This window comes from Lissotriton helveticus, chromosome 2_1 (genome assembly GCF_964261635.1).
Source record: "Lissotriton helveticus chromosome 2_1, aLisHel1.1, whole genome shotgun sequence".
Classification (NCBI taxonomy): Eukaryota; Metazoa; Chordata; class Amphibia; order Caudata; family Salamandridae; genus Lissotriton; species Lissotriton helveticus.
Genome location: NC_136059.1, coordinates 1,400,537,494 through 1,400,564,214, shown reverse-complemented (window position 1 = coordinate 1,400,564,214; position 26,721 = coordinate 1,400,537,494). Strand labels below are relative to the sequence as shown.

The following is a 26,721-nucleotide window of genomic DNA, read 5'->3' as shown; positions in this document are numbered from 1 at the left end:
CAATCTTTGCGGTTGCGAAGAGAGGTCGTCCAGTAAACAGTGGCAATATCCAGTCGCCACCATGATATAACCGTTTCAAATGATCATTTCAGATGGCTGCACCTAGATGTAAATAATCGAGCTGTTACAGCAAACAATACACAGTGTTCAAAATTGCTTTCTTTCCGACATTCAATGTGTTGTGACCTTAGGACGAACACACCTATGCTTTTAGCTGTTGATGTGTCACCTGACAACTTTTTTCCAGTAGGTAGTTTGGAAAGGTTTCACTTTCAAGATTTCACAGGCTGGGTAAGAAATGTACACTTCACCTGTATGGATATGTTTTTCCATTGTAGAGGGCATGCTGGCGGAGTCACGAGTAGCCAACTTGTAAAAGATAACTGATGACGAAGGTTTTAAGGTTAACTTGCAGGTTCCATTTTTTTCGGTAAAGCTACTGAAGGTAAGCAAAGGAATGGGGCATGCTCAAGAAGAATATAAAATATATTTTTGTGTGTTAAAATATTTCATACATTTTAATTCGTGCCGTCTGCATTTTAAAACGCTTCCACACAGAAAGCACAATTACATCTTTCGCCCTCCCTTCTCACAAAAGGCAGTCATGCGAAAACCGTCTTCTCTTGGTTCGTGCTCCAGAGTCCACGTGCATGGGCAAATAGTACACACATCAGCAAAAACATTAAAAGAAGCACAACAAAGCTTCTTCTGTGAATGGAGAAGGGGCTTTGGTGGTTAATTAAGAACTGGAAGATGAGGTTATTTACTAGAATTTTAATTAAATAACTAACAGATTTTAGCATTCTTGGGGACTGAATAGGGCATAGACTATGAAAGTCTGACAAACTAAAACTCGTTATTGTTAAATGGTGACGTTCAAGCTCAAATACGCAGTAAACGATATCAAAACATTGAATATTACAGATTGAGAGTGCAGAGTGCAGTTTGAGAGTGCAGAATCAGAGTGCAGTTTGAGAGTGCAGTGTGAGAGTGCAGTTTGAGAGTGCAGGTTGAGAGCAGTTTGAGAGTGCAGTTTGAGTGCAGTTTGAGAGTGCAGAGTGCAGTTTGAGAGTGCAGTTTGAGAGTGCAGATTGAGAGTGCAGAGTGCAGATTGAGAGTTGAGAGTGCACATTGAGAGTTGAGAGTGCACATTGAGAGTTGAGAGTGCAGTTTGAGAGTTGAGAGTGCAGTTTGAGAGTTGAGAGTGCAGTTTCAGAGTGCAGCATGAGAGTTGTGAGTGCAGATTGAGAGTTGAGAGTGCAGTTTGAGAGTGCAGTTTGAGAGTGCAGATTGAGAGTGCAGAGTGCAGTTTGAGAGTGCAGAGTGCAGATTGAGAGTTGAGAGTGCAGATTGAGAGTGCAGTTTGAGAGTGCAGATTGAGAGTGCAGTTTGAGAGTGCAGTTTGAGAGTGCAGTTTGAGAGTGCAGATTGAGAGTGCAGATTGAGAGTGCAGTTTGAGAGTGCAGTTTGAGAGTGCAGTTTGAGGGTGCAGATTGAGAGTTGAGAGTGCAGATTGAGAGTGCAGTTTGAGAGTGCAGTTTGAGAGTGCAGTTTGAGAGTGCAGATTGAGAGTGCAGTTTGAGAGTGCAGTTTGAGAGTGCAGTTTGAGAGTGCAGATTGAGAGTGCAGTTTGATAGTGCAGATTGAGAGTGCAGTTTGAGAGTGCAGTTTGAGAGTTGAGAGTGCAGTTTGAGAGTTGAGAGTGCAGTTTGAGAGTGCAGATTGAGAGTGCAGAGTGCAGATTGAGAGTTGAGAGTGCACATTGAGAGTTGAGAGTGCACATTGAGAGTTGAGAGTGCAGTTTGAGAGTTGAGAGTGCAGTTTCAGAGTGCAGCATGAGAGTTGTGAGTGCAGATTGAGAGTTGAGAGTGCAGTTTGAGAGTGCAGGTTGAGAGCAGTTTGAGAGTGCAGATTGAGTGCAGTTTGAGAGTGCAGAGTGCAGTTTGAGAGTGCAGTTTGAGAGTGCAGATTGAGAGTGCAGAGTGCAGATTGAGAGTTGAGAGTGCACATTGAGAGTTGAGAGTGCACATTGAGAGTTGAGAGTGCAGTTTGAGAGTTGAGAGTGCAGTTTCAGAGTGCAGCATGAGAGTTATGAGTGCAGATTGAGAGTTGAGAGTGCAGTTTGAGAGTGCAGATTGAGAGTGCAGAGTGCAGTTTGAGAGTGCAGAGTGCAGTTTGAGAGTGCAGAGTGCAGATTGAGAGTTGAGAGTGCAGATTGAGAGTGCAGTTTGAGAGTGCAGATTGAGAGTGCAGTTTGAGAGTGCAGTTTGAGAGTGCAGTTTGAGAGTGCAGTTTGAGAGTGCAGATTGAGAGTGCAGATTGAGTGTGCAGTTTGAGAGTGCAGTTTGAGAGTGCAGTTTGAGAGTGCAGTTTGAGAGTGCAGTTTGAGAGTTGAGAGTGCAGATTGAGAGTGCAGTTTGAGAGTGCAGTTTGAGAGTGCAGATTGAGAGTGCAGTTTGAGAGTGCAGTTTGAGAGTGCAGTTTGAGAGTGCAGTTTGAGAGTGCAGTTTGAGAGTGCAGTTTGAGAGTGCAGTTTGAGAGTGCAGTTTGAGAGTGCAGATTGAGAGTGCAGTTTGATAGTGCAGTTTGATAGTGCAGATTGAGAGTGCAGTTTGAGAGTGCAGTTTGAGAGTGCAGTTTGAGAGTTGAGAGTGCAGTTTGAGAGTGCAGATTGAGAGTGCAGATTGAGAGTGCAGAATCAGAGTGCAGAGTGCAGATTGCAGTTTGAGAGTGCAGTTTGAGAGTGCAGATTGAGAGTGCAGAGTGCAGATTGAGAGTGGAGAGTGCAGATTGAGAGTGCAGTTTGAGAGTGCAGATTGAGAGTGCAGATTGAGAGTGCAGATTGAGAGTGCAGTTTGAGAGTGCAGAGTGGCAGTGAGGGCAGACTGAGTGCAGAGTGACAGTGAGTGCAGACTGAGTGCAGAGTGACAGTGAGTGCAGACTGAGTGCAGAGTGACAGTGAGTGCAGAGTGACAGTGAGTGCAGAGTGACAGTGAGTGCAGAGTGACAGTGAGTGCAGAGTGACAGTGAGTGCAGAGTGGCAGTGAGTGCAGAGTGGCAGTGAGTGCAGAGTGACAGTGAGTGCAGAGTGACAGTGAGTGCAGTGTCAGTGAGTGCAGAGTGACAGTGAGTGCAGAGTGACAGTGAGTGCAGAGTGACTGTAGAGTGAGTGCAGAGTGAGTGCAGAGTGACAGTGAGTGACAGTGAGTGCAGAGTGACAGTGAGTGCAGAGTGACAGTGAGTGCAGAGTGACAGCAGAGTGACAGTGAGTGCAGAGTGACAGCAGAGTGACAGTGAGTGCAGAGTGACAGTGAGTGCGGAGTGACTGCAGAGACAGTGTGTCAGGGTGCACATTGTGTGAGTGTGCAGAATGAGTGTGCAGGGTAAACAGTGTGTGACTATGCAGGGTGACATTGGGAGTGTGCGGGTGAGCAGTGTGTGAATGTGTAGGGGCAGTGTGTGAGTCTGCAGAAAACACCACACACACATACACCACACACACATAACGCACACACAAACCACACACCTCAGTCTCTCAACACCACACACTTGTCACCACTCAACACAACACACTCACCACCACACTCACTCCCCAGGCTCACCCCCACAGACTCACCACCACACACTCACCAGCACACAGAAAACAACACACACAACAACACCCCCCCAGCCGTCAATGAATGCTTTCACCATGCACAAACACCAACAACCATCATCCATCTGTGCACGCTTTTACCAAGCACACACCCACCAGCCGTCAGTGCACCCTTCCACCAGGCACACACACCTCCAGCCGGCAGTGCACTTTTCCACCAAGCAATCGCAGTATGGTACACTTTTCATATAAAGCAGAGCATGCCACCATTGGTAAAATTACAATTCAACCAACATACTTCCACTACACACCACATGCACACACTCCATAACACATGGCAAAAAGACATTGGCATTTACAATGCCATTAGCTCAAACTCAAATAAATCCGAGCCCGATTGCATTTCTAATGCTTGTTATATTTTGTTATAATCAGTGCAAATACGCAAAGCTTATTTGGAACGCCTTCCTTAGCAAGCTATACCATAGGTATGTCATTACAGGAAATGCATGTGCAAAAATCGCATAATGTAAACACTAAACCGTTTTTACTACTCCTGTGCAAATAAGCAAAAAAAGCCAATATAGCATGATCCACTGTGTGTCATGTCTAAGAAGCCTAAATGTACAATATATATAAATGTAGAGCAACTATGTTTTTCTATGATCATCATTATATAGTTGTAACAAGCCTAGTATATGATTATGCAGCATATGTGGACGCATGATAAAATAAGATAAAAATGTTATCATCTGTACTATCATTGAATTAAAAATAACCCTTGCCCTCTCTAGATGACTATAACTGATTTACACGCAACCGGAACAAATAACTAATAATAAATTGTAGTGCTCAAAAAAGTGGTCATTAAATTGAAAAATGAACTTAAACCAAATGATCATCACCATTAACATGTTTATGTGATTTAAAAGATTAGCCATGGGGCAGTTAGAGGGGCATAATTTCTGATGGATATAATGCACCCTATCATGAGTTCAGACTGTGGGTGCTGCTCTAAAACTGCAAATGTCTAATCTTGGACTTTGTACAAGATCAGAGATGATAGAAGGCAAAAACTGTAAACAGACATTAATTTGAAGCTGGTAAGGGCTTAATACAAACTCTATAAGGAAAATTGGTAGAAAAAAACAGTTCTATAAAAAATTATTTAAGTCCTCCCCCATGTTCAGGCCTACTGGTGTTTTGCTATTTAGATTTACTATGTATCTGGATTCTAATTGCCTAAGACATTTCTCTCTTTTCCCCCCTCTTTTCTTTAAGGCCACTGCGTCTATCACAAAGTATTTTAAGTGTGACAGGTCATTGGCATGGAAAGCCTTAAAGTGTCGAGCTACCGGATATGCTGGATCCGAGTTGACAATCGCTCTTAAATGCTGCAATATCCGTGCGTGTACTTGTAACTTAGTGCTTCCCACGTAGGACATATTATAGCTACATCTCAACACGTATACCACATATTCAGTGCGGCAGGTGTAGTGAGTGGGCTTTGAGGGCTACAGGGACACTAGAGAAAGTAGTAACATAAGATGAGGTATTGACCCCGAATTTACACGCTCGGCAAGAGCTGCATTTGAAAAAACCCTTGAGAGGGGACAGCCAATTACCAGATCTACTCATTTCTGGACTGTTAGTGACCAGATCATTGCGCATAGAATATGCGCGCCTGAATGTGACTGTCGGTGTTTCTGCAATTACCTCCTTCAAAACCTGATCTATGAGGATAATGGTCCATTGTTGTTTAACAATTTTGGTAATTTGTCTAGCTTGACGACTAAATCCTGTGATCAATCTGATTTCACCCACATTAGTGCCTTGTACATTGGTTTCGTGTGTATCCCTATTCGGGTCCAACAGGGAAAGTCGCTTCTGGGCATTGGCTTTCTTCATGGCTAGATCTAATTGGCCCGAATTGTAGCCCCTGGCCAACAGTCTGATCTTGGCTTCCTGTTGGTGCTGTTCTCTTATTTTGGGGGTACTACATGCCCTGTGAATCCTAAGGAACTCCCCAAATGGGATGCTGGCTATGGTGTTTTGTTGATGAAAACTGCCTGCATGTAATATCGTATTGCCTGAGGTGCTTTTCCTATACAGACTGGTTACAATCTTACCTTCCTGTATTTGGACATGCACATCTAAAAAATTGGCCTTGCTAGTATCTATATTGGCAGTGAAATGTAGATTTAGCTCATTTTTGTTGATGTTACTTACAAAATCAATGGCTTCTGTGCTATTGCCTCGCCAGATAATGAACACATCGTCTATATAACGGCAGTATTTGACAATGTGATTGGCCCATGTTGTGGCGAATTCCACATACATAGGTGTATGTATATATGTAAAAATAAATGCCCATTTGAATATGTTCACAACAGCGTACAAACAATACCCAACATAGGGTATAGTAAATACCATAAGCGTATCACTCTTGAGCCTAAGCTCTTCTCCAACATAATTCAAACTGTAAGACCTGTATAACAGGGCTTAGATGAACAATATAACATACATCGAAGACTGGCAAACTGTCAACAGAGTCAAGCACCTCAGCACCTAGCAGAATAACCTAGAAAACCAATTATTGTGGAATATAACTTCTGTAATCCCAACAACCTGGGATTAAAAAACACTAGGTATCAATAACCTTTAAATGAAGCAAAACACTACCCTACCAGTTGAAATACAACCTAACTCAGTCATAGAGATACCTCTCTACACAAGATCAAAACCAAACTCAAGTGGACTTGTCAGATCAGCCAGCTCTGATTTCCCTTTAGGCCGAGTCATCCTGTTTACCGAATAAATATTCACCATTAAAGGGCATATCTTTGAGGCTCCCCTGCACAGGCTCTAAAATCCAGACTGACATAGCCATGCATGCCTGTGCAAAGTAACCGACTGAGCCATAGCTCTACCCACAGAATCTGTGGTGTCCATATGTCAGGTTCGTACCCCAAGACCCCCCCCCCGGTACGGGGTTCTGTCACCCGGACGCAAGGTGCACCGAACAGCGGTTGTAACAGCCGCCTTCCCGAGCCTGCACCTTTCGACCGGCGGCGCGTGGAGCAGGCAGCGTCACCGCCGTGCCGCAAAAAACTACACTACCCAGAAGGCTGTGCGCGACGCATGCGCAGGCCGTTCCCGGCATAAATGGCGGCCGCCAGTCAGAAGCGGCGTCGGATATTGCCGGACGCTAGCGGAGTCTAGCTTAGCCCGGGAGAAGCGCGAGGCTAGCGCTTGTCTCCCTTCCTCCACCTCGGAACCTTGAGAGCTTCTAGGACGATTTTCGCCCGCAACGTTCGCGGAGTCATCCGCCCTGCCTTGTTTGGCCCCAGTGCCTGCCTGCCTGCTACCTCAGGGGGTTTGAGCGAGCAGCACTGACTGTGAGCAGCCCTCCCGAGCAGGCAAGCCCCCATAGAACCACTAAGGGGTTCAAAGCGGTGACGATAACCGCAGGTTCAAAAACCCCGCAGCCTGATTCTTACCCTACCGCAGCAAGCGGAACTCGAGCGGCATTTTCGGCCGCTACTTTGCACAGTGTCCTCCGTTGGTGAGCTACCAGGACGGGTGCTCTTGCGGAGGACGGGTGCTCTTGCGGAGGACGGTTGGTCCCCACGGTTCGCTCAGCATTGTTGGCCGAGGAGGGGTTCCACAAGGAGTTGCTGACCGGTGACGGGTATCATTGACTTTTCTTTCTTGATTAATTCCTGGATATGTGCTCTTTCTCTGATGATACATTAAACAGCCTAACCATTCTATACCTCGTTGTTGTCTGGGCGTTTGTAATTGTTTTCACACGTTGTTTAGGAACTGGCAAACTAATCCCTTGCCTCTGTCTCACTCACACGGGGAACCCCGTAGGCAGCTGTGCACTTTGTGCGCTGTTGGTTTCTCTCCGTGGCTGTTCTCACTGCCGTCAGGTCGACCCTGAGGACCAAGAGGTTCAACCCATACTACATTTGATAGTGAATCTTGCTCTGATAGAGAAGGCAGCCTCTGCACCACGGAATCAAATAAGACATGCCAAAATCTACCTATAACACAAGTAGTGTCAAAGCCAAACTTAAAGAAGAAAATATATTTCTCCCACAACTCTTGCCTGATGGAACTAAAGGAAGGGCATCAGGGTCCGAAGAAGCTGTAGCAGCTTGAACCACCAGTCCTTTTGTAGTAGGATGACACAGAATACAATGAGGGAGGGTCTCCCGGGGCAAGACGATACCTATGGCCCACAGCTCGCTCAACTGGAGCACTTGACACAGTCTTTGCTTGCTGAAGCTTCCAAAAGAAGATCAAACGGAGACTCATTAAAAGGGAATACAGGTTCCACCCCATTCTCGCCTTGAAGAATATTCACCAAGAGATCCGAAGAGAACTCCACTAAGGGAAATTGACAATCCAACGCTACAGCTGCCCATTTAAATACTTCAGCCAACAAGGCACTTTCCACCATTGCCAAACAAGGTGGGGAAAGTAAATCTGAAACTGAGGAGGCCTCTAAAACACTAACTTCCCCCTGTGCTGTCAGCCAATTCTCAACCACAGGAGGCTAGAGAACATTATGCAAAGGGTTTTCACCCTCAACAATTTCCCATTCAGTTTCTAAATTGGCCATTTGCATAGACAAGGGCTGAAAAACACCACAGGGAGAACCAAAAGAACCCGGCCATGCCGGCACCATGCCCTACACCCTCCGATGCTACTGCACCATTGTGTCGATGTCGGAAATAGGAATAGGATCGATGTCTAGCGCCACCGCCGACGTGGCCAGTTGGCTGGGCTCCGAAGCGCCAGGGTTGACGTCGACGACTTCAGTGCCTGAATGGACGCAGAAGATGTGAAGCCCAAAGGCTTGTGCACCGGCGCCATCTCAAATCCGATGAATAATTCAGAGACCCCAACTGTCATCAGAGGCGAACCAGCCTGTGAATACCCAGCCAAGGTACTGACTGCCTCCTTGGGGCCAGAGGGCGCACAGAGGGAGATGAAAGCCCAAAAACCTTTTGCAGGGAAAAATAATATACCTGCATTTGGGCTAGGGTCACAGCAGCTCCAGGATACTTAGGAAGGCGTGGGAAAAGCACTTGTAAGTGATCCTCAACCGACAGTTGGGGGACGGCGTCAGACGTATGTTTTGACCCCTGGGTTCTCAGAGCCTTCTCTGACGTTGACGGAGGCAACCCCTCACCCGAACAACTCCTGGACCGGTCTCTGGACGTCGGTGAGGAGTGCCAATGCCGCGGTTTCTCAGAAAAGGGTGCCACCAGGAGTTTCATACAGCACTCTTTTAATGCCTTCGGACGAAGGAGCTGGCAGGAACCACACTCCTCGGAGTTGTGGTGTAACATACAGTATGTGGATCCATGATCAACATCTGTGTATCCTAAATTCCGCAGGGTTTAAACCCAGAACATCGTCTGTAAATAGCACACTGTTCTCTCGATGAGACGTTGAGATGGTCCTGAAAAAACGGCCTTTAACCCCTCTGGGTCTGTGTTGCAAGTGCAGAAAAGAAGGACCTGATGTCAGCACATCGACAAGGGAGTTATATGGACTTCGGCGACGTCACACCCGGCGGATTACGTTGATACATAGTTATGTGGCGCCCTCTGCCAGCGCGCGGACGTGCTGTGGGAAAAACATTCCAGATGAAGTCCGCACCTAGGGGAGATTTCTAAAGTAAGAAATCTGTGGCTAGATGTATCTATCGAATGTGTTTTTAGTTTTCTGAGAAATCACATCCTGTTCTGGGAGTTTGTTTTCAGAAAACAGAAAACAGGATACCATGCAACTAATGTGGGGCTATGTTTTGCAAAGTGGAACATCCCTAAAAGCATCAACGACCAAAATATGCAACTTTCATGCGTACATTTACCAAAAAGAATTAAGGTCCTGATTTAGGGTTTTGAGGGTGGCCTGTCGTTCATCAGGGTGGAGAGAATATCACGTCCATTACCTTGACTGACTACTACCAGCCAAATTTAGAGATCATTGTTGGCCCAGAAGTGATCTATATACATTAAGAGGAGTTGCCTGTCAGCAATAAGGGGGCTATGTGGCGACAGGGATTTGTTTCTAGGAATGGCCACCAAATGTTCTGTATTCGAAATCCAGTAAGGCTATGGAAGACCGGTCTCTGGTAGCTGGGGCGTCAGGATCACCCCTAGGGAATGTCAAGGGGAGAGACTTTCAGGTCATGAGTGGCGCTGTGCTTTATACAGAGTCTACTTCCCTTAGGATGGTCACTAGCAACTTTCTGTGGGGAAACAGCGTTTACAATGTTGTCTCCACAACGCAATGCCATGACAACGTGGTAGTTACAATGACAGCGTTGTTAGTACGCAATACCATTACATCACAAGTCATTACAACGACTTGCAGTGGGGGGGGAACTGGTATTGGATTTAAAATCCAACAACTTCCCTGCTGTTGCAGAAACTGGAGTAGGAATAGTAAATAATACTATTCCTAAGTCCAGCGCCCCCTTACTGCAAGTCATTGTAATGACTTGCGATGTAATGGTATTGCGTACTAACAACGCGGTCGTTGTAACTATATTCCTTTCTGTGTTTCACTGGCTCTTTTACTATTGATTCAGTTTGTTCACCCTTGGTGCACAAGTTACTACTTGTGTAACGATATATCTGTAAGAGACATTAGTTAGTGATAGATTCCTTACCTTAGAATATCCCCAGGCGTCAGACTGGATCCGGAAATTTTTTGCGTAGCAGTACCCTTGCGCGTGGGTAGGCGTCGTCTGCGGCTCCGCGTCCGTCGTCGGCGTCGTGGGCGCCGTGATGACGCCGTCGGAGTACTTAGACGCCGCCTCCGCGTGCTGACGTCAGTTCTTAGACACAGCTTTTCCGCGCCAGAAGTGCTGAGCTATGTTAAAAACCAACACTGGTGCCATTGAAACTAGGGCCCTGAAAGGGGGTAACCCTAACCCTAGATATCGGTTCGCAGAACGGGGAGGATGGGTGGGTTGGTAAGGAATCTATCACTAACTAATGTCTCTTACAGATATATCATTACACAAGTAGTAACTTGTGCATCTGAAAGAGACACGTTAGTGATAGATTCCTTACCTTAGAATAGATACCCCAGCAATACCAACCCCGGTGGTGGGTCTGCGAACCAATAATCACACCAGAAAGTCCTGGAGGACACAACGGCCAAACAAGCCATCCCTCCGGACTTGGCTGTCCAGGCAGTAGTCTCTTGCAAACGGGTGCAGTGATGCCCACGTAGCTGCCTGACAGATGTCTTGTAAGGGCACTCCCCGGCCCAGGGCAGTTGTAGTTGCCGTGGCTCCGGTGGAATGAGCCCGTAATCCCACAGGGGGCTCCTTCTTAGCCAAGGAGTAACATGCCTGGATACACAAGATGATCCACCGTGAGATGGTCCTCTTGTGCACCGCTTTTCCCTTCTTAGCGCCCACGTAACCAACAAAGAGTTGGTCATCCACCGGAACTGGCGTGTGCGATCCAAAGAATGAGAGCGCACATTTTGGGTCCAGACGGTGGAGCCGCTCTTCCTCTTTAGAGGGATGCGGTGGCGGAAAGAAGGTTGGCAAGGTGATAGACTGCCCGATGTGGAAGGCTGTGACAACCTTGGGCAGGAAAGATGGCTTAGTACGCAACACCACTTTGTCCGGATGGACAGAAAGGAAAGGTGGAGTACAAGAAAGGGCCTGGAGCTCACTCACTCTCCTGGCAGAGGTGATGGCAACCAGGAAAGCAGTCTTCAGAGTAAGAAGACAGAGAGGACAGTTGTGAAGATGCTCAAAGGGAGCGCACATCAGAAAAGTAAGAACAAGGTTCAAGTCCCACTGAGGCATCACAAACGGAACAGGAGGGAACGTGTGTGTGATGCCCTTTAGAAATCTGTTTACAATAGGGGACTTGAACAAAGAAGCTTGATCAGGCAGCCTCAAAAAGGCTGAAAGGGCAGAAAGGTAGCCCTTGATAGTGCCCAGAGCAGAGCCCTGCTGGGCAAGAGAAAGAAGGAAGAGAAGAACCTCAGAGAGAGGGGCAGCAAGAGGATCCACAGCCTTTGCTGTGCACCATGCCACAAATCTGTTCCACCTGCAGGCGTATACCGACTTTGTGGAGGGACGTCTGGCTGCCAGAATGACGTTACAGACTTCAGGAGGCAAGTCAAATGGCCTCAACTGTCGCCGCTCAATCTCCAAGCATGGAGGTGGAGATTGGACAGGTTCGGGTGGAGGACCGTCCCCTGTTGCTGCGACAGAATGTCCTCCTGAAGAGGCAGACGAACCGGGGGATCGACTGACATATTGAGTAGCTCTGGATACTAGTACCTTCGTGCCCAGTCCGGAGCCACAAGGATGACTTGGGCCCGGTCGCGCTTGATCGTCTTCAGCACTCTGGGCAGAAGTGGTATAGGCAGAAAGGCGTACAATAGACCGCAACTCCACTCACGACGAAAAGCGTCTCCGAGCGAGTGCCGCCTTGGAAATTCAAACGCGCAGAACTGATGACATTGCGCGTTCTCTTCGGTGGCGAATAGATCTAACCAAGGCTCTCCCCATTGCTGAAAGAGGCCTTGCGCCACGTCCGTTCAGACGCCATTCGTGATCCATCATGCACCGACGGCTGAGCTCGTCCGCCCTGGCGTTCAGAGAACCTGCCAGGTATTGAGCCACCAGGGTCACGCCCTGGCGTTCCAGCCATTGCCAGAGGCGCAGAGCCTCCTGGCAAAGGGTCCACGACCCCACCCCTCCCTGTTTGTTGCAGTACCACATGGCGGTGGTGTTGTCCGTGAATACCTGCACTACACTCCCCCGGACAGAGGGGAGGAATGCCTTCAGTGCTAGACGAATCACCCGTAACTCCAACAGGTTGATGTGGAGCCGGGACTCCGCCGGAGACCAGAGGCCTCTGATCTCCGGCTCTCCCATGTGGCCACCCCAGCCCTGGAGGGACGCGTCCGTCACAACTACGTGCTCCGGTTGGGGAAGGGAGAGGGATCTGCCGCTGACCCAATCGCGGGCAGTGAGCCAACACTGCAGCTGTCTCGCAGTGCCCTCTGAGATCAAGACGTGGTCGGACAGGTTGCCCTGATGCTGGGCCCACTGAAACTTCAGGTCCCACTGCAGAGCCCGCATCCGCCACCTGGCGTGATGCACCAGTAGGATGCAGGAGGCCATCAGCCCCAGAAGCTGCAGCGTCAACCTGACGGAGACCCGGGATAACGACTGAAAGATGGGAATCAGAGCCTGAATATCCCGGACCCGCTGTTCGGGTGGATAAACCCGAAACCGCGCCGAGTCGAGAACCGCTCCGATGAAAATGAGCTTCTGAGAGGGGCACAGGTGTGACTTTGGCACATTGATGGAGAACCCCAGCCGGTGCAGGAGATCTGCCGTAGTCTGGAGGTGGCTGACGACTGTCTGGGGCGAGCCCGCCTTCAACAACCAGTCGTCGAGGTAGGGGAAGACTGAAACCCCTAACCTGCGCAGATGAGCTGCGACCACCGCCATCACCTTTGTGAACACCCGTGGGGCGCTGGTAAGGCCGAAGGGGAGCACGGTATACTGAAAGTGCTCGTGGCCAATCGTGAACCGCAGGTAGCGCCGGTGGGCCGGCAGGACGGGGATGTGGAAATAAGCGTCCTGCAAGTCCAACGCTACCATCCAGTCTCCTGGGCCCAGGGCAGCTAGGACCTGAGCCAGTGTCAGCATTTTGAACGTATCCTTCCGGAGGAAGCCGTTGACGTTCCTTAGGTCCAAGATAGGGCGTAGGCCCCCTTTGCCCTTCTTGGGTACCAGAAAGTAGTGGGAGTAGCAACCCCACTCTACTTCTGGCCCAGGAACGCGCTCGATGGCCCCCTTGGCCAAGAGGGCCGTAACTTCCTCCTGCAGAAGTCGCAAATGATCCCCCGATACACGGTGGTTCTGGGGTGGCATGGCTGGAGGAGTCGCCTCGAAGGCGAGGGAGTAGCCCCTTCGGACGATTTGCAGCACCCACTTGTCCGATGTGACAGTGCGCCAGTGGAGGTGGTGATGGTGAACCCTGCCCCTCACTGGCGTCACATGGGCCTGAAAGCACGGACTAGGAGGGTTTTGAGGCGGATGCTGCGGGGAAGGTGTGGACTGACCTGGCCGTTGTCCCCGACTGCCGGGACGGCGGTTCCCACGGCCGCCACCGCGTTGGGTATTACCTTGCGGAGCGTGGCTGGCAGCACGTGTGGGTACACCCCTTCCGTGGCCACGAAAGGAGTGAAAGGCAGCCGATTGCTGGCGCGGGCCGAGAGGCCCAAGAACTTGGCCGTAGCCCTGGAGTCCTTAAAGCGCTCAAGCGCATGGTCTGCCTAGTCGCCAAAGAGGCGACGGCCATCAAACGTCATGTCCATCAGTGTGTTTTGGACATCGGCTGAAAAGTTGGCGGACCTCAACCAGGCGTGGCGTCTGACCGCCACCGTCTTTGCCATCGCTCTACCTAGTGAGTCGGTGGTATCCAGCCCACACCGGATAGAATATTTGGCTGCATCCCCACCCTATTTCTTTTTGGCCCGTACCTCCAACGGACACTCTGGCAGCACTTCTGCAACCGTATCCCACAGAGAGTGGGTGTAGCGGCCCAAGAGGCATGCGGTATTGGAAGAACGCAGTCCCAGACTAAGGGACGAGAAGATCTTTTTACCGTACTGCTCGTACCTCTTGGATTCCCTGTCCGGCGGCGCAGACGGGAATGCGGTCTGGGAATTGGAGGCCTGGATGACCAGGCTCTCGGGGGTGGGATGGGTGGACAGGAAACATGGGTTGTCCGGGGCCGGGCGGTGGCGTCTGGCCACGTTCCTATCTACGGGCGAACCCGTAGCGGGCTTGGACCAAGTGCCCAAAAGAACGTCAGGTAAGGCCTCGTTAAATGGCAGCAGAGGCTCGGCTGAGCATGACTGCGGCTTAAGGACCTCAGTGAGGAGGTTAGTCCTCACGGCCGCGACGGGGAGCTCAAGGCCCAAGGCCTTGGCTGCCCTCATCAACACCACACTATAGGTTGCCCCCTCCTCCGTAGCCACGGTAGGAGACGAGACAAATCCAGTGTCAGGCGAAGTGTCTATACCACTGGCCTCCCCAAGTTCACCTGCCCAGTCCTCATGAGACTGGCATTCACGTGCCAGAGGGTCCTCAGGCGCCGGCTGCGTCGGAGCCGAAGCGCCCGAAGCTTTCGAAGTGAGGGCCCAGCACTTGGAACAGGCCTTGTCGTCGTGGTCGACGCCGAGACAGTGGAGACACCGACGGTGAGGGTCCGTTACTGACATCAGTCGGTCGCAATCCTCACAGGGCTTGAAACCAGGCATCCCTACCGGCACCGAGTCGGAGTCGAAGACTCGAAAAATGAGATCAAAAAGATCAAAAAGATCAAAAAGATTTAGTCAAAAAGTGACTAAGGTACCACTTTTTCCGGATCTGCGCTGCTGGCGCGGAAAAAAGAAGAACTGACGTCAGCACGCGGAGGCGGTGTCTAAGTACTCCGACGACATCATCACGGCGCCCACGACGCAGACGACGGACGCGGAGCCGCAGACGACGCCTACCGACGCGCAAGGGTACTGCTACGCAAATAAATTCCGGATCCAGTCTGACGCCTGGGGATATTCTAAGGTAAGGAATCTATCACTAACGTGTCTCTTTCAGATGAGCCCCTCACCTTTGTTGTCATGTTTTCCTCTCGGTTCACTGACCTTCTTGCATGAAAGCTGAATTGTCTCAGGATTACAATTTGATTTTATTTGCTGACCAGCTGCTGCAACTCTGCTGCTGCAACTCTGATTTGCCTCTGAATTATAACTGGTAATACTTGTTGCGCTTGTTGCCCTGCGTTCACTTTGAATTCCAAATTCATTTTTGGCCTTGAATTCCACTGTTAATGTTACCAGATTCTTTTGATTGTGGTTTAGGTTTCCTATGGCCCACTTTTACAAATCTGGTAAAAATTACCCCCAAAACCTTATTTTCTAAGATAATTCCAAAGTTTATGAAACAAAGCAAAACCTTCCTTGTTTTTCATATCTTAAATATAAGTCTTTGCTTCACCTTTAAAAATACTATTGTGAATCCCCTGAAGTACAAGAGATGAGTGCATAGCAAGATTGCAACATTCCAGCTGTCTTTTTAGGTCAAGCGTAGGCAGCGTGCATGCGCTATCTCTCCGAGACATCTAGTAATCCGTATAGCTAGGGTAATCCTGCCTGCTGCTTGCAATTGGCTTATTTACGATTTCCGGCCTCCCTATTGGTTGCTGGTCCGATGCATCACTTCTGTTTTTATCAGAAGCAGCACCGACCAACTACAGTTTCATTGCGCTGCAGCTGTTGGTCTGTTATGTTTAGGGAAAAACAATTGTAGGCTTTATTTATCAGAGCGGAGGGTCGCGCTTTTCCGCCTGCTCAACTTTTTATCTGGCGCTCACCCTAGCTCCTAAAGACCTCAAGCACAGCCATATTGGCAGTCATGCTTTAAAATAAAATAAAAAGTGTAAGCATGTTTGAAATACATACTGCATCGTCTCTTTACCCATGTACCGGGTTCTTAGTGGTGTTAGCTAGTACTCTTGTTTTCTTAGCAGCTTCATATAATAATGGCGACTGCACTGCTCTCTTTTAATTTACAATCAGCGCAACTACAGCTGAGCTTCATCTTTCTCAACCGCATGCTTCTGCTGCCTGTTAATATTTTATAGAAAAAGCACGCTTCCTTAAAGCTGGCCCTTCCCTGGGAAGAGCAGCACCCGAGCCCCAACACAGGCGGCTCCCTGGGCATGCCTGTCCAGAGGAGAGACATGCACATAATTTTAGATCGTGCCGAGATCGGGTGCTGCGCTCGCCAGGAAAGGGCTGGCATTATGGGTTAAGATTGCTGGATCTTTCTTCATTTTAAACAGCATCTGTACCGTCACCGAGGCTGTGCGGCTGGGAAGCTAGGGTTTGCATGGCAGCTGATGTCTGACCACTTGAGCCATATGGAAAATAGTGCGTTTAACTTCAATTACTTCCTATGAAAATAGTACCTTTCTTAAAAACAATTATATCTTTATTCTATGACCCCAGACACTAAATAACTGTCTTGATGAAGTATGGCTGCCAAGTGACATCATAACTTGTGTGGCAGCTTCAGTCAACCCTGGGTTTTCAGCCAACATCACTATCAATTTCCAGACTTTTGGTTTCCCATTTACTTAAAGACTAGCAGCCCGTCCCGACGTTGTCCGGGTATCCCCGCTGTTACGCTGACTCTCCTCAGCCTCTTGAGAGTTCAGTGCGTGACAGCGTGCACGCGACACTGCGCGTGTGTGAAAGAGCAGCCTGTTTATTTATTTTTATCCCCGCTGGTACGCTAACTCTCCTCAGACCCCACCTGAGCACCGCTGGTACGCTGACTCACCTCAGCCCCCGCCTGAGCACCGTAGCAATATGTTACGGTGTGTGGCGGCTCCAGAACGCATCCAGGATTTCCGGCCCATTTTCCAGGAATGCCGCACGAATGCCTTGCCTATCGCTGTATGCCCACGCCCCCGGCAGAACGCACACGCCCACAAGGAAGTAGTTTGAAGGCTTTGTTTTTCTAAATGCCGTTTTAATGTCGGAATGCCGCGCCCATCGCTGTATGCACAAGCCCCCAGCACACGCCCGAGCAGAACGCCCACGCCCACAAGGGACTACTTTGCCCCTAAGGTTCTTTTACCCTTCTAATGTATGTGGTGGGCAGCTGTATAGCTTATGTCCATCTGCTGCAACTGTCCTTTCCAATGCTGTATTGGGTGTTGTGATTGGTGCTGTAGTTCCTGAGATTACCCGCCTCAATGGTTTGGGCTCTCTCTTTATAATATTATAGATAGATTGATACCCCTCGGTTCCTTTTCGCCAGAATTTGCAGCGCTCTCTCGCCGGTTCGTAAATCCCTGCAGCAGAACCACGCCGCATTTAAATCCACAACCAATTCCCCCAGCTGGGAGAAAAACGGGACGAACTCGCGTTTGTCTTCACTTATGTGCTTTTTTATTTAATCCTCACAGCATGGAGTTTCTCAAGCAGGCAGGCACAAATCTACGTGTTTCGGAATAGCATATCCCTGGTTCACGATCAATTTGGCTCCAGGCTCTCAGTCTCAATATAGTGAGTCACATTATTACATCATTTCCTGGTTGATATTATTTTGGCCCTCGGCCTTCTGGATGATGTAGTTTTTTGCAATTTTTTTAATACATTTTTTAATCCGTCTGCCTCGCCTATGTCCTTCTGCTGCAACTGCCCTTTCCAACGCTGTATTGGGTGTTGTGATTGGTGCTGTGGTTACTGAGATTACCCGCCTCAAAGGTTTGGGCTCTCTCTTTATAATATTAGTATGGATATACTTAGAAGGCTCAGCGTGAAAAGCACTGCTGGCTGAAGAAGGTCGCAGCTGTGCGGTGGTATTTAACTGTGATTTGAAACACAATACATTGCAGAGTTTCAACCTGTTCTACCCATGTCATCATGCGCACCTTAGGCCAGTGTAATAGTTTCAGTCACGAAAGCGTACCATTCCGGGACTTGGAGGCCTATCCATATCCATATCCATACTAATATTATAAAGAGAAAGCCCAAACCTTTGAGGCGGGTAATCTCAGTAACCACAGCACCAATCACAACACCCAATACAGCGTTGGAAAGGGCAGTTGCAGCAGAAGGACATAGGCTATGCAGACGGCCACCATATATTTTTTTCTTTTGCAGAGTTTTATATAGCGCGAACTTGACCCGAACTGAATCAGGTATCAGAGCGCTTTACATAGCACCAGTTACGTTACATGAGGACACACATTCATTTTTGTTAGGCACCGGGAGATTAAGTGATTTGCCCAGAATCACAGGATGTTTGGCGTCGTTACCAAGACTTGAACCCAGATCCCCAGGTCCGAGGTCGAGCGCCTTAGCCATTAGGCCAACTCCTCTATACATTTAAAAGGTAAAAGAACCGTGCCAGCAAAGTAGTCCTTTGTGGGCGTGTCTGCGTTGTGATGTGGGCGTGGGCTGGGGGCTTGACTAATGCTGGGGGCGTGTGGTACGGCCATCACATCGTGGGCTGTGGACATGTGCTGGGGGCATGACAAACGCTGGAGGCGTGAGAAACGCTGGGGGCGTGTGTCCGGCCTTCATACCATGTGAACGCAATAGCGACGCATCAAGGGGCACGCTGGGGGCGTGAGAAACGCTGGGGGCGTGTGCTACATTCCGCCCTTCATGCCATGTGGGTCGTACATTAATCAGAAGATCGTCTGCTGTGGCCGTGTGCTGGGGGGGTGAAAACGCGTTCACCTGGAGGCCTGGTAAGTAACGTTACTGCAGCCTCTCCTGCGCGCTGTTACTGAACTCTCTCATTCAACGAAATTACACGCGCCTGCTACCATCAACCAGGGCTCTAGCCGGGCTCAGGCGGCGGATCAGTACACTAATTACACGCGCCTGATAACATCAACCAGGGCTGCAGCTGGGCCTCAAGTGGGGGAACACGCGCCTGCTAACATCAAACAGGCCTGCATCTGGGCCTCAAGCGGGGGAACACGCAAATGAGCGTGTCTGCGGGTACAATTACTGCAGCCTCTCCTACTCGCTGTCACTCAACTCTCTCATTAAACGGATTTACCCACGGCTGATAACTCTCTCATTCAACGACATTACACGCGCCTTCTAACATCAACCAGGGCTGTAGCCGGGCTCAGGCGGCGGATCACTACGCCAAATACACGCACCTGCTAACATCAACCAGGGCTGCAGCTGGGCCTTCTCCGTCCCTATTCTAATGAAACAAAAAATGTTGTCTACCACGAGATTTTAAAATAAATTGCCCTTACCAAATACACACATTACACACATTCTATTTCATACCCGGACAACGTCGGGACGAGCTGCTAGTACTGGATAATGTGAAACTACAAAATCCCATAATCCCTACTGCTATTAATTAACACACTGGGACTGGCTAGCTCTGTTCCAGTTGGCACATTGGCACTGCTGTTCAGACATTGGGGGAAGGGAACCACTGTACAAAAGTTATCTGGCGCTGAAACTGAAGTCTCTGTGGAATGAGTATCTCATTATCAAGGTGGTTTGAAGGGCAGGCAGACGATTGTCGGGGCCAACGTAATGCCAAAGAGAGGTTGAGTAAAGAGAGATAAAGAGGCAGAGAATGTAAGCAACATTTGCATTCTAGTACTTGTTTTGTGTGTAAACGCCGTTAGACTTTCAGACATCTTGTTACACCACCGTGTGCTGCAGAGCACTCGCCTGCTTGTCAGGTGTCTATTAGACTTGAAGCAGCTTCTGTAACGTCACCGCAGGCCGCGGGTGCTGAGACAGTAGGGTGTGCACTGCAGCTGATAGTCGAATGACTGGGTCGAGGAAGTCAGTCTGGGTTAGTGATCCTCTGCAGGAAGGCCAGCAGGTCAATTGTATGGACACTGTAGGTTGAGTAGTGTGAAGGCACCAGGAAAGCTTACCTGCCCATGAGTCAACATATTGCATCCGTGTCGCTTATCAGACTCTTGTGACACAGTCTATAAGGTGTGCGAGAGAGCAACTAATTTCAGTGAGGAGCAACACCTGGATGTGCCCTGCTAGGCTTCGCACTCTTTGTGCGTTGTTATGATTGTGCATCTGACCAAGCGGTGCTGTGACAGTTTTGCGTTGGTAGATTGTGTATGCATGCGCTGTTTGTGTTTGAGGCCAAATGTAAATGCCATATGTATAGCGCACAGCTACCTCCAATGGAGGTGTCCCGGTGCTGTCCGTATACCGCTTAGGAACCCTTCCTGGTTTTTCCCTGTGGAATGTCCACTCCTGGGCACCCCCAAGGTGAAGCCAGGCATCCCAGCGCTGTTGGGGCCGTTGTGTAGATTAAGCAAGCTATTGCCCAGAGTTGCAGAGTGGGACCCATGATTAGAATAGGCACCGAGGCGAGAATGATCAGGTTCGAGGAAATTGAGCCCAAGACCCGCCGAGGCGGGTATTGAACCCTGGTCCCGGACCAGACCTCTGCATCAGGGTCTGCCGCTCTAACCATTTGAGACACACTTCGCCACACTTCTGCATTTGTTTTCTTTACAGTAATTGTGCTTTACAGAGTATGTATGCAGCGCCAGCACTATATATTGAATGTCAGTTGCAGCACCAATACCTTGCAACTGTTGTCTGTGTGCACTGACAGACTTCTGCATCTTGAGTTTTTGCTGCGGCTATAATCCATATAAACACTCAACGTACCAGAACATACGTCTGCAGGGCAAAGTTTGTACATTGCCGTTGTTTTTCGTTTGCTCGTGTTCTCAGTGGGGACAAATCTGTACTACAAAGGCTGAATAGGTACTATCTTTGTACGTTACAAAGCTGTTCATCTTTCCTCTGTCTCTGCAGTTTCTGGTATTAACATCTGCAAAGTTTTCAGACAGTTAGATGAGTTGTTTGCTACTGTCTTCTTGCCATGCTGTGTTTACTTGTCTGTGCGCATCACAAGTATTTTGTTGTATGTTGTAATTGAAGTTCACATTGCAAGGATGCCATGCAGACCACTGTTGTTGGTGTGCTCTTTCAGAGCAGGGTGTATCTGGTGTGCTCTGTGTTTCAACTTCTTTTTTTTTTAGCTGCAATACAATGCAAATGCTGCCACTACAATGTTTATTTGCTTCCCGCAGTCTCTCAGCACTGCGGTCTGCATTCGGTGCGGATGCACTATTTTTATGCTTTAATGCTGTCATTATATGTTTTACCTGAATGCAGAAATGGCTACTGCGTTATGTGAAACAAGGGTAGAAGGATGAATAGATTTACTGATGTATTGCAAGAGTTTTTTTCACAGTGTTGTATGTCTACACATATTATCGACGGCAGCTACTCAAGAGTACCGTATTAGTCAAACCCAGTGCTGTACACGTATAGATTGTCATATGAGGGATATGTATTTTTAGGTTGAATATTTGCAATGCAATAGGTGTCACATTTACGAGAGTTTAAGCTATTGGCATTGTAAATGCCAATAGGTCAAACTCTTGTAAATGCGAAACATGTTGCATTATAATAATAATAATCCACATTTGTATAGCGCACAATCACCCGTTAGGGTCTCTAGGCGCTGGGGGCCGTCGGGAAGATTAAGCAAGCTATTGCCCAGAGTCGCATGGTGCTGGGCTAACCTGCCGCCGGAGCCGGGGATCGAACCGTGATCCCCAGATTCCAGCGTCAGTCGCCCTGGCCGCGGCGCCACACCTCCTCCTTTGCAAATGCTTGTTTCTTTTTAACTCCCAGTTTCCCTCCCCCCAGGGTTTAATTCTGCTATTCGTGCTCACTCACGCGCAGGTTGATCTACATTATAGGGCCTGGGGTGGAGTGTCCTCAAGACTTCTGCAGTTCCTCTAAAGGTACCAAAGGTTTATTGGGGGGGAACTTTGTTTTGAAAAACAAATAACTATGACCTCCACCTGAGTATGTGGGTAATTATTTGTCTTTATACTCTTCAGCTCTGCCAAGTTTGAGAGCACTCAGTGAGGTAAGATTTTGATTGGCGGAGCCAACAAGGACACCGCCAACAGAAAACTGACGATCTGCCCAACTCTAAATAGGAGAAGCGGACTGAAAGTTTGATGGACAAGGTACTCCATCACATCTGTCTCTAAACCCATAACTCTTCTATAGATACCAGGGTGGAACTATTTTACAGTGAAGTGTGTCTTTTGTACAGTAGCATTTTGTTCTGTAAATGGAGGTACCCAAGGGTTACATAAGTATTAAGGTGGTGAAATCACAATCACCCATTTTCTAAGCTTATAATAACTTTTTTGCTGTATAGCCTCTATGGGGTGATTAAAACAGTCCTCTACAACAAAACATGATTGAGCCTTCAAACTACGCCATCAGAATTAGAAAAATATGTGTTAGTGCTGGGCTGAGTGCTGACTTGTAGCTATAGAAAAATGGGATAGGAAAATAGAACACTGCATTGGTATTATCACAATATATGCAATTAACAGTTTACCTAATTGGATAAAAATAGGTGTGGATAGTATGCTGTCCTTAATTCCTTTGAAACTCAAAAGGCTATCTTCCAAATCACAACAAATGTGCCATAAGGTCACTGAAAGCCATGGAACATCAGGTTTGGCTGGACGTGCCTGAAAAAGAAAAATTTATTATTCGTATAATCTTGACAATTCACATTTTGACAATTTTAGTTTGAAAGTTGAACAAAACCTGAAAACACAAACAATAAATAATTACTTACCATCGTACCTCTGATATTATTAGGAGGTAGACTCCATCCTTTTACCAACTTGAGGGGACCTCAGTGTAGGAGGCTGGCTCAGTTTATGGTGTACACCTATTGTTGGGGCACTGTGTACTGAGTCCAGGCACATCTTAGTGATACTAGTACATGTCCTCGATTAACCAAAGCTCTCAAGGGTTTGCTGGGGAGAGCAGCTAAGGCTTATTCAGGAGGGTGTAAAGCAGGTACATTACCACATAGTCAGTCAGTGAAGCTTACAAAAAAGAAAGAACCACACCAAAAGACTTCTGTATTTATTAAACACAACATTAATAGCTAGACCCCCAGATGTCTGGGTGCAGAGGTGTTACACCGGGTCAAACATCCAAAGGACCCCGAGGAAACCAGTTGGATCAAGGAAGGTTGGACAGTCTCCCCACCCATGGATAACTATGGAACCAGGATACCTACACCACGGAGCCCAAGTGCATAGGTAGAATTTGGTGTCGGAACCGCCCGTTAACATCTGTGGAGCATTTTGGAAGTCCGGTGACTACAGCGTCTCGTGGACCAGGTCGGTGGAGACCAAACATGTATTCTGGTCGAGAAGTGCCTGAAAGCAGAGGGGACAGAGTCCAAACCACCCAGAGGTGTCCAGGAGGAGCAGGAACATGATGTCACCCCTTATTAGAGGTATTTGCTGTAGTATGCAGTTATTGATGTTGCAGCTGTGGAGCCCAGGTGACGATGCAGGAGCACAAGAGCCATCCAAGAGCTGACCCATGACGGTCAAAAAATGCATGATGGTCATTGGCCGGCAGGGCCACCGACAAGACTTGGTAAACACAACAGTCGGGGTGCAGAAAAAATAACGCTTTGTTGCAGACCAGCAAGGTCTGTGGGACTAACCCAGCAAGGGTAAGTCAGGGCCGGCCTCAGCACGCAAGAGAGCCAGCAGGAAACGAATGAGACCCCAGGATGACCCTCTGGTAGCAGGCACAGGGAGTCACAAAGATGACTCAGCAGCACATAGAAGGTGGGTGCCCACGTTGCAGGAGACAGGGAGGACGACACCCTTGGAGAAGTGTGATGCTTGAGGCTGGAGTTTCTTGGAGCTCGAAGATGGTCAGTCAGATGAGTTGACAAGCCTTGGCAACGACAAACAGACACAGTGCACAGGGATGTGGTTCAGGTCGGCTGGAGAGAGATTGCAGTCTCCCAAGTTGCAGGGAAGACTAGTCAGACCTCTGGGGAGCCAACAAACCACCACCTCTGTTGCAGAGCTCGGAGTTGTCCATGGGACAGCAGGATCAGCAGATCAGTCGTCAACAATGTTGAGGTGCCTGCGGGTGCAGAGGAGTGACTCCAATACAGAGAGATTCCTTCTTGCTTGTATGAACGGAGAGTCATGGGAGTCTTGGCAGGAGGCATGGCCATATAGCTGCTGTAAAATGGAAAAGCATGGAGACAAAGTTGCAGTAAGAATCTTCCTACGAGGAGCACTCTAGTCTTGGTTCCTGGCTCGTTCCAGCAGCAGAGTATAGTGTCCAACAGCAAAAGTGTCTTCAGACATGTATTGACAAACAAGTTACTTACCTTTGGTAATGATATATCTGTAAGAAAAATTAGTTAGTTGTAGATTCCTTACCTTAGAATTACCCCCAGGCGTCAGACTGGATCTGGAAAGTTTTTTTGTGAGCAGTACCTCTGCGCATCGGAAGGTGGCGTCAGTCAGCTCCTTGTCCGTCGTTGCCATCGTGGTTGCTGGGATGACATCGTGGTAGCTACTTAGATGCCGCTCTCGCGCGCTGACGTCCGTTTTGCACACGACTTTCCGCGCTAGAAACGCAGAGCCATGCAAGACACTGACCACTGGTGCACAAAACTAGAGCCCTGAAAGGATATCCTTAACCCTAGAAATCAGTTAACAGAACTGGGAGGAAGGGTGCAGTGGTAAGGAATCTATAACTAATGCTTCTTACAGATATATCATTACCGAAGGTAGGTAACTTGTTTATCTGAAAGAAACACATTATTTATAGATTCCTTACCTTAGAATAGATACCCCAGCAATACCAACCCCGGTGATGGATCTGCGAACCTAGATCACACCAGAAATTCCTGGTGAACAGAACAGCCAAAGAAGCCGTCTCTCCGGACTTGGCTGTCCAGACAGTAGTGTTTCGTAAACGTGTGCAGTGATGCCCAGGTAGCTGCCTGACAGATGTCATGTAGAGGAACTCCTCTTCCCAAGGCAGTAGTGGCAACTGTCGCCCTGGTGGAATGGGCACATAGCCCCACTTGAGGCTCCTTTTTGGCCAGAGAATAGCATGCTTTTATACACAAAACGACCCATCGAGAAATGGTTCGGTGGGTATGGGCCGAACTTTCTTGGCACCCACGTAGCCAACAAAGAGTTGGTCATCCACCCGGAACTGTTTTGTGCAATCCAGATAGAAAGAAAGCGCACGTTTTGGGTCCAGACGGTGGAGCCTCTCTTCCTCTTTCAAAGGATGCAGAGGCGGAAAGAAGGTGGGCAAAGTGATGGTCTGTCCTATGTGGAAAGAGGTAACCACTTTGCGAAGAAAAGAAGGCCTAGTGCGAAGGACAACCTTGTCTGGATAAACAGCCAGGAAAGGAGGTTTAGAAGAAAGAGCCTGAAGCTCACTCACCCTGCGAGCAGAGGTGATTGCAACCAGAAAGGCAGTTTTAAGAGTCAGAAGTCTGAGAGGACAGTTATGTAGCGGCTCAAAAGGAGCACACATAAGATAGGTCAGAACTAGGTTGAAGTCCCACGGGGGCATTACAAAAGGAACTGGAAGAAACAAGTGAGTATTGCCCTTAAGGAAGCAATTTACAATAGGAAACTTGAAAAGAGAAGGCTGGTCAGGAAGACGAAGGAAGACCGCAATGGCCGAAACATAGCCTTTTAGAGTGGCCAGAGAAGAGCCCTGCTGGGTCAAAGAAAGAATGAAGAGGAGAACCTCTGAAAGGGGGGCAGAAAGGGGATCCGCAGACTTTGCTGCACACACCATGCCACAAATTTGTTCCATCTACAGGCGTACACCATTTGGTGGAGGAACGCCTGGCTGCCAAGATAACGTTACAGGCTCCAGGAGGAAGGTCCAAAACTTTAAACTGCCGCCGCTCAATCTCCACGCATGGAGGCGCACAGGTGACAGGTTTGGGTGGAGAACCCTCCCCTGCTACTGCGACAGAAAACCCTCCTGAAGGAGCAGTCTGATTGAAGGATCAATGGTCATGTGCAAGAGCTCAGGATACAGGATTCTTTGTGCGCAGTCCGGGGCCACAAAAATGACTTGGGCCCGGTCGCGCTTGATCTTCTTCAGCAGTCTGGGTAGAAGTGGTATAGACGGAAAGGCGTATAGAAGATCGCAACTCCATTCGCGAAGAAAAGAGTCGCCAAGCAAGTGCCGCATTGGAAATTCCAACGTGCAGGACTGCTGACATTGCGCGTTGTTTTCGGTGGCTAATATATCTGAGCAAGGCTCTTCCCAACGCTGAAAGAGACCTTGCACCACCTTGAAGTAAAGACATCATTCGTGATCCATCATGCACCAGCGGCTGAGTTCTTCCGCCTTGGCGTTCAGATATCCTGCCAGGTGTTGTACCACCAGGGACATGCCCTGATGTTCCTGTAGTGTAGTTCCTATATTCCCAATAGGCTCTGCGCATTGGAATAACATAAACGATAGTTTAGACGAAGGACTGAGGTTGACTAGGTCTCTACTGAATATGTTAGACTTAATTATGAATGCCTGCCAGCTCAGAGGTCACTAGAAACGTTCTCGAGTAAACAAGGTGTTAACTTTCCCGAATAGACAAGAAGGGATTA

At 48.6% G+C, this 26,721-nt stretch overlaps 1 protein-coding gene across 1 annotated transcript in view; it reads right to left on the bottom strand.

The window, feature by feature from the left end:
* The window catches only part of LOC144818685 (dynein axonemal heavy chain 6-like), a 1,395,111-nt gene that overhangs the window by 613,547 nt on the left and 754,843 nt on the right, over window positions 1–26,721 (bottom strand). The window contains exon 23 of the mRNA XM_078676337.1: window positions 22,638–22,773. Within this exon, the coding sequence (XP_078532463.1) occupies window positions 22,638–22,773 (136 nt within the window). The remainder of the gene's footprint in view (window positions 1–22,637; window positions 22,774–26,721) is intronic.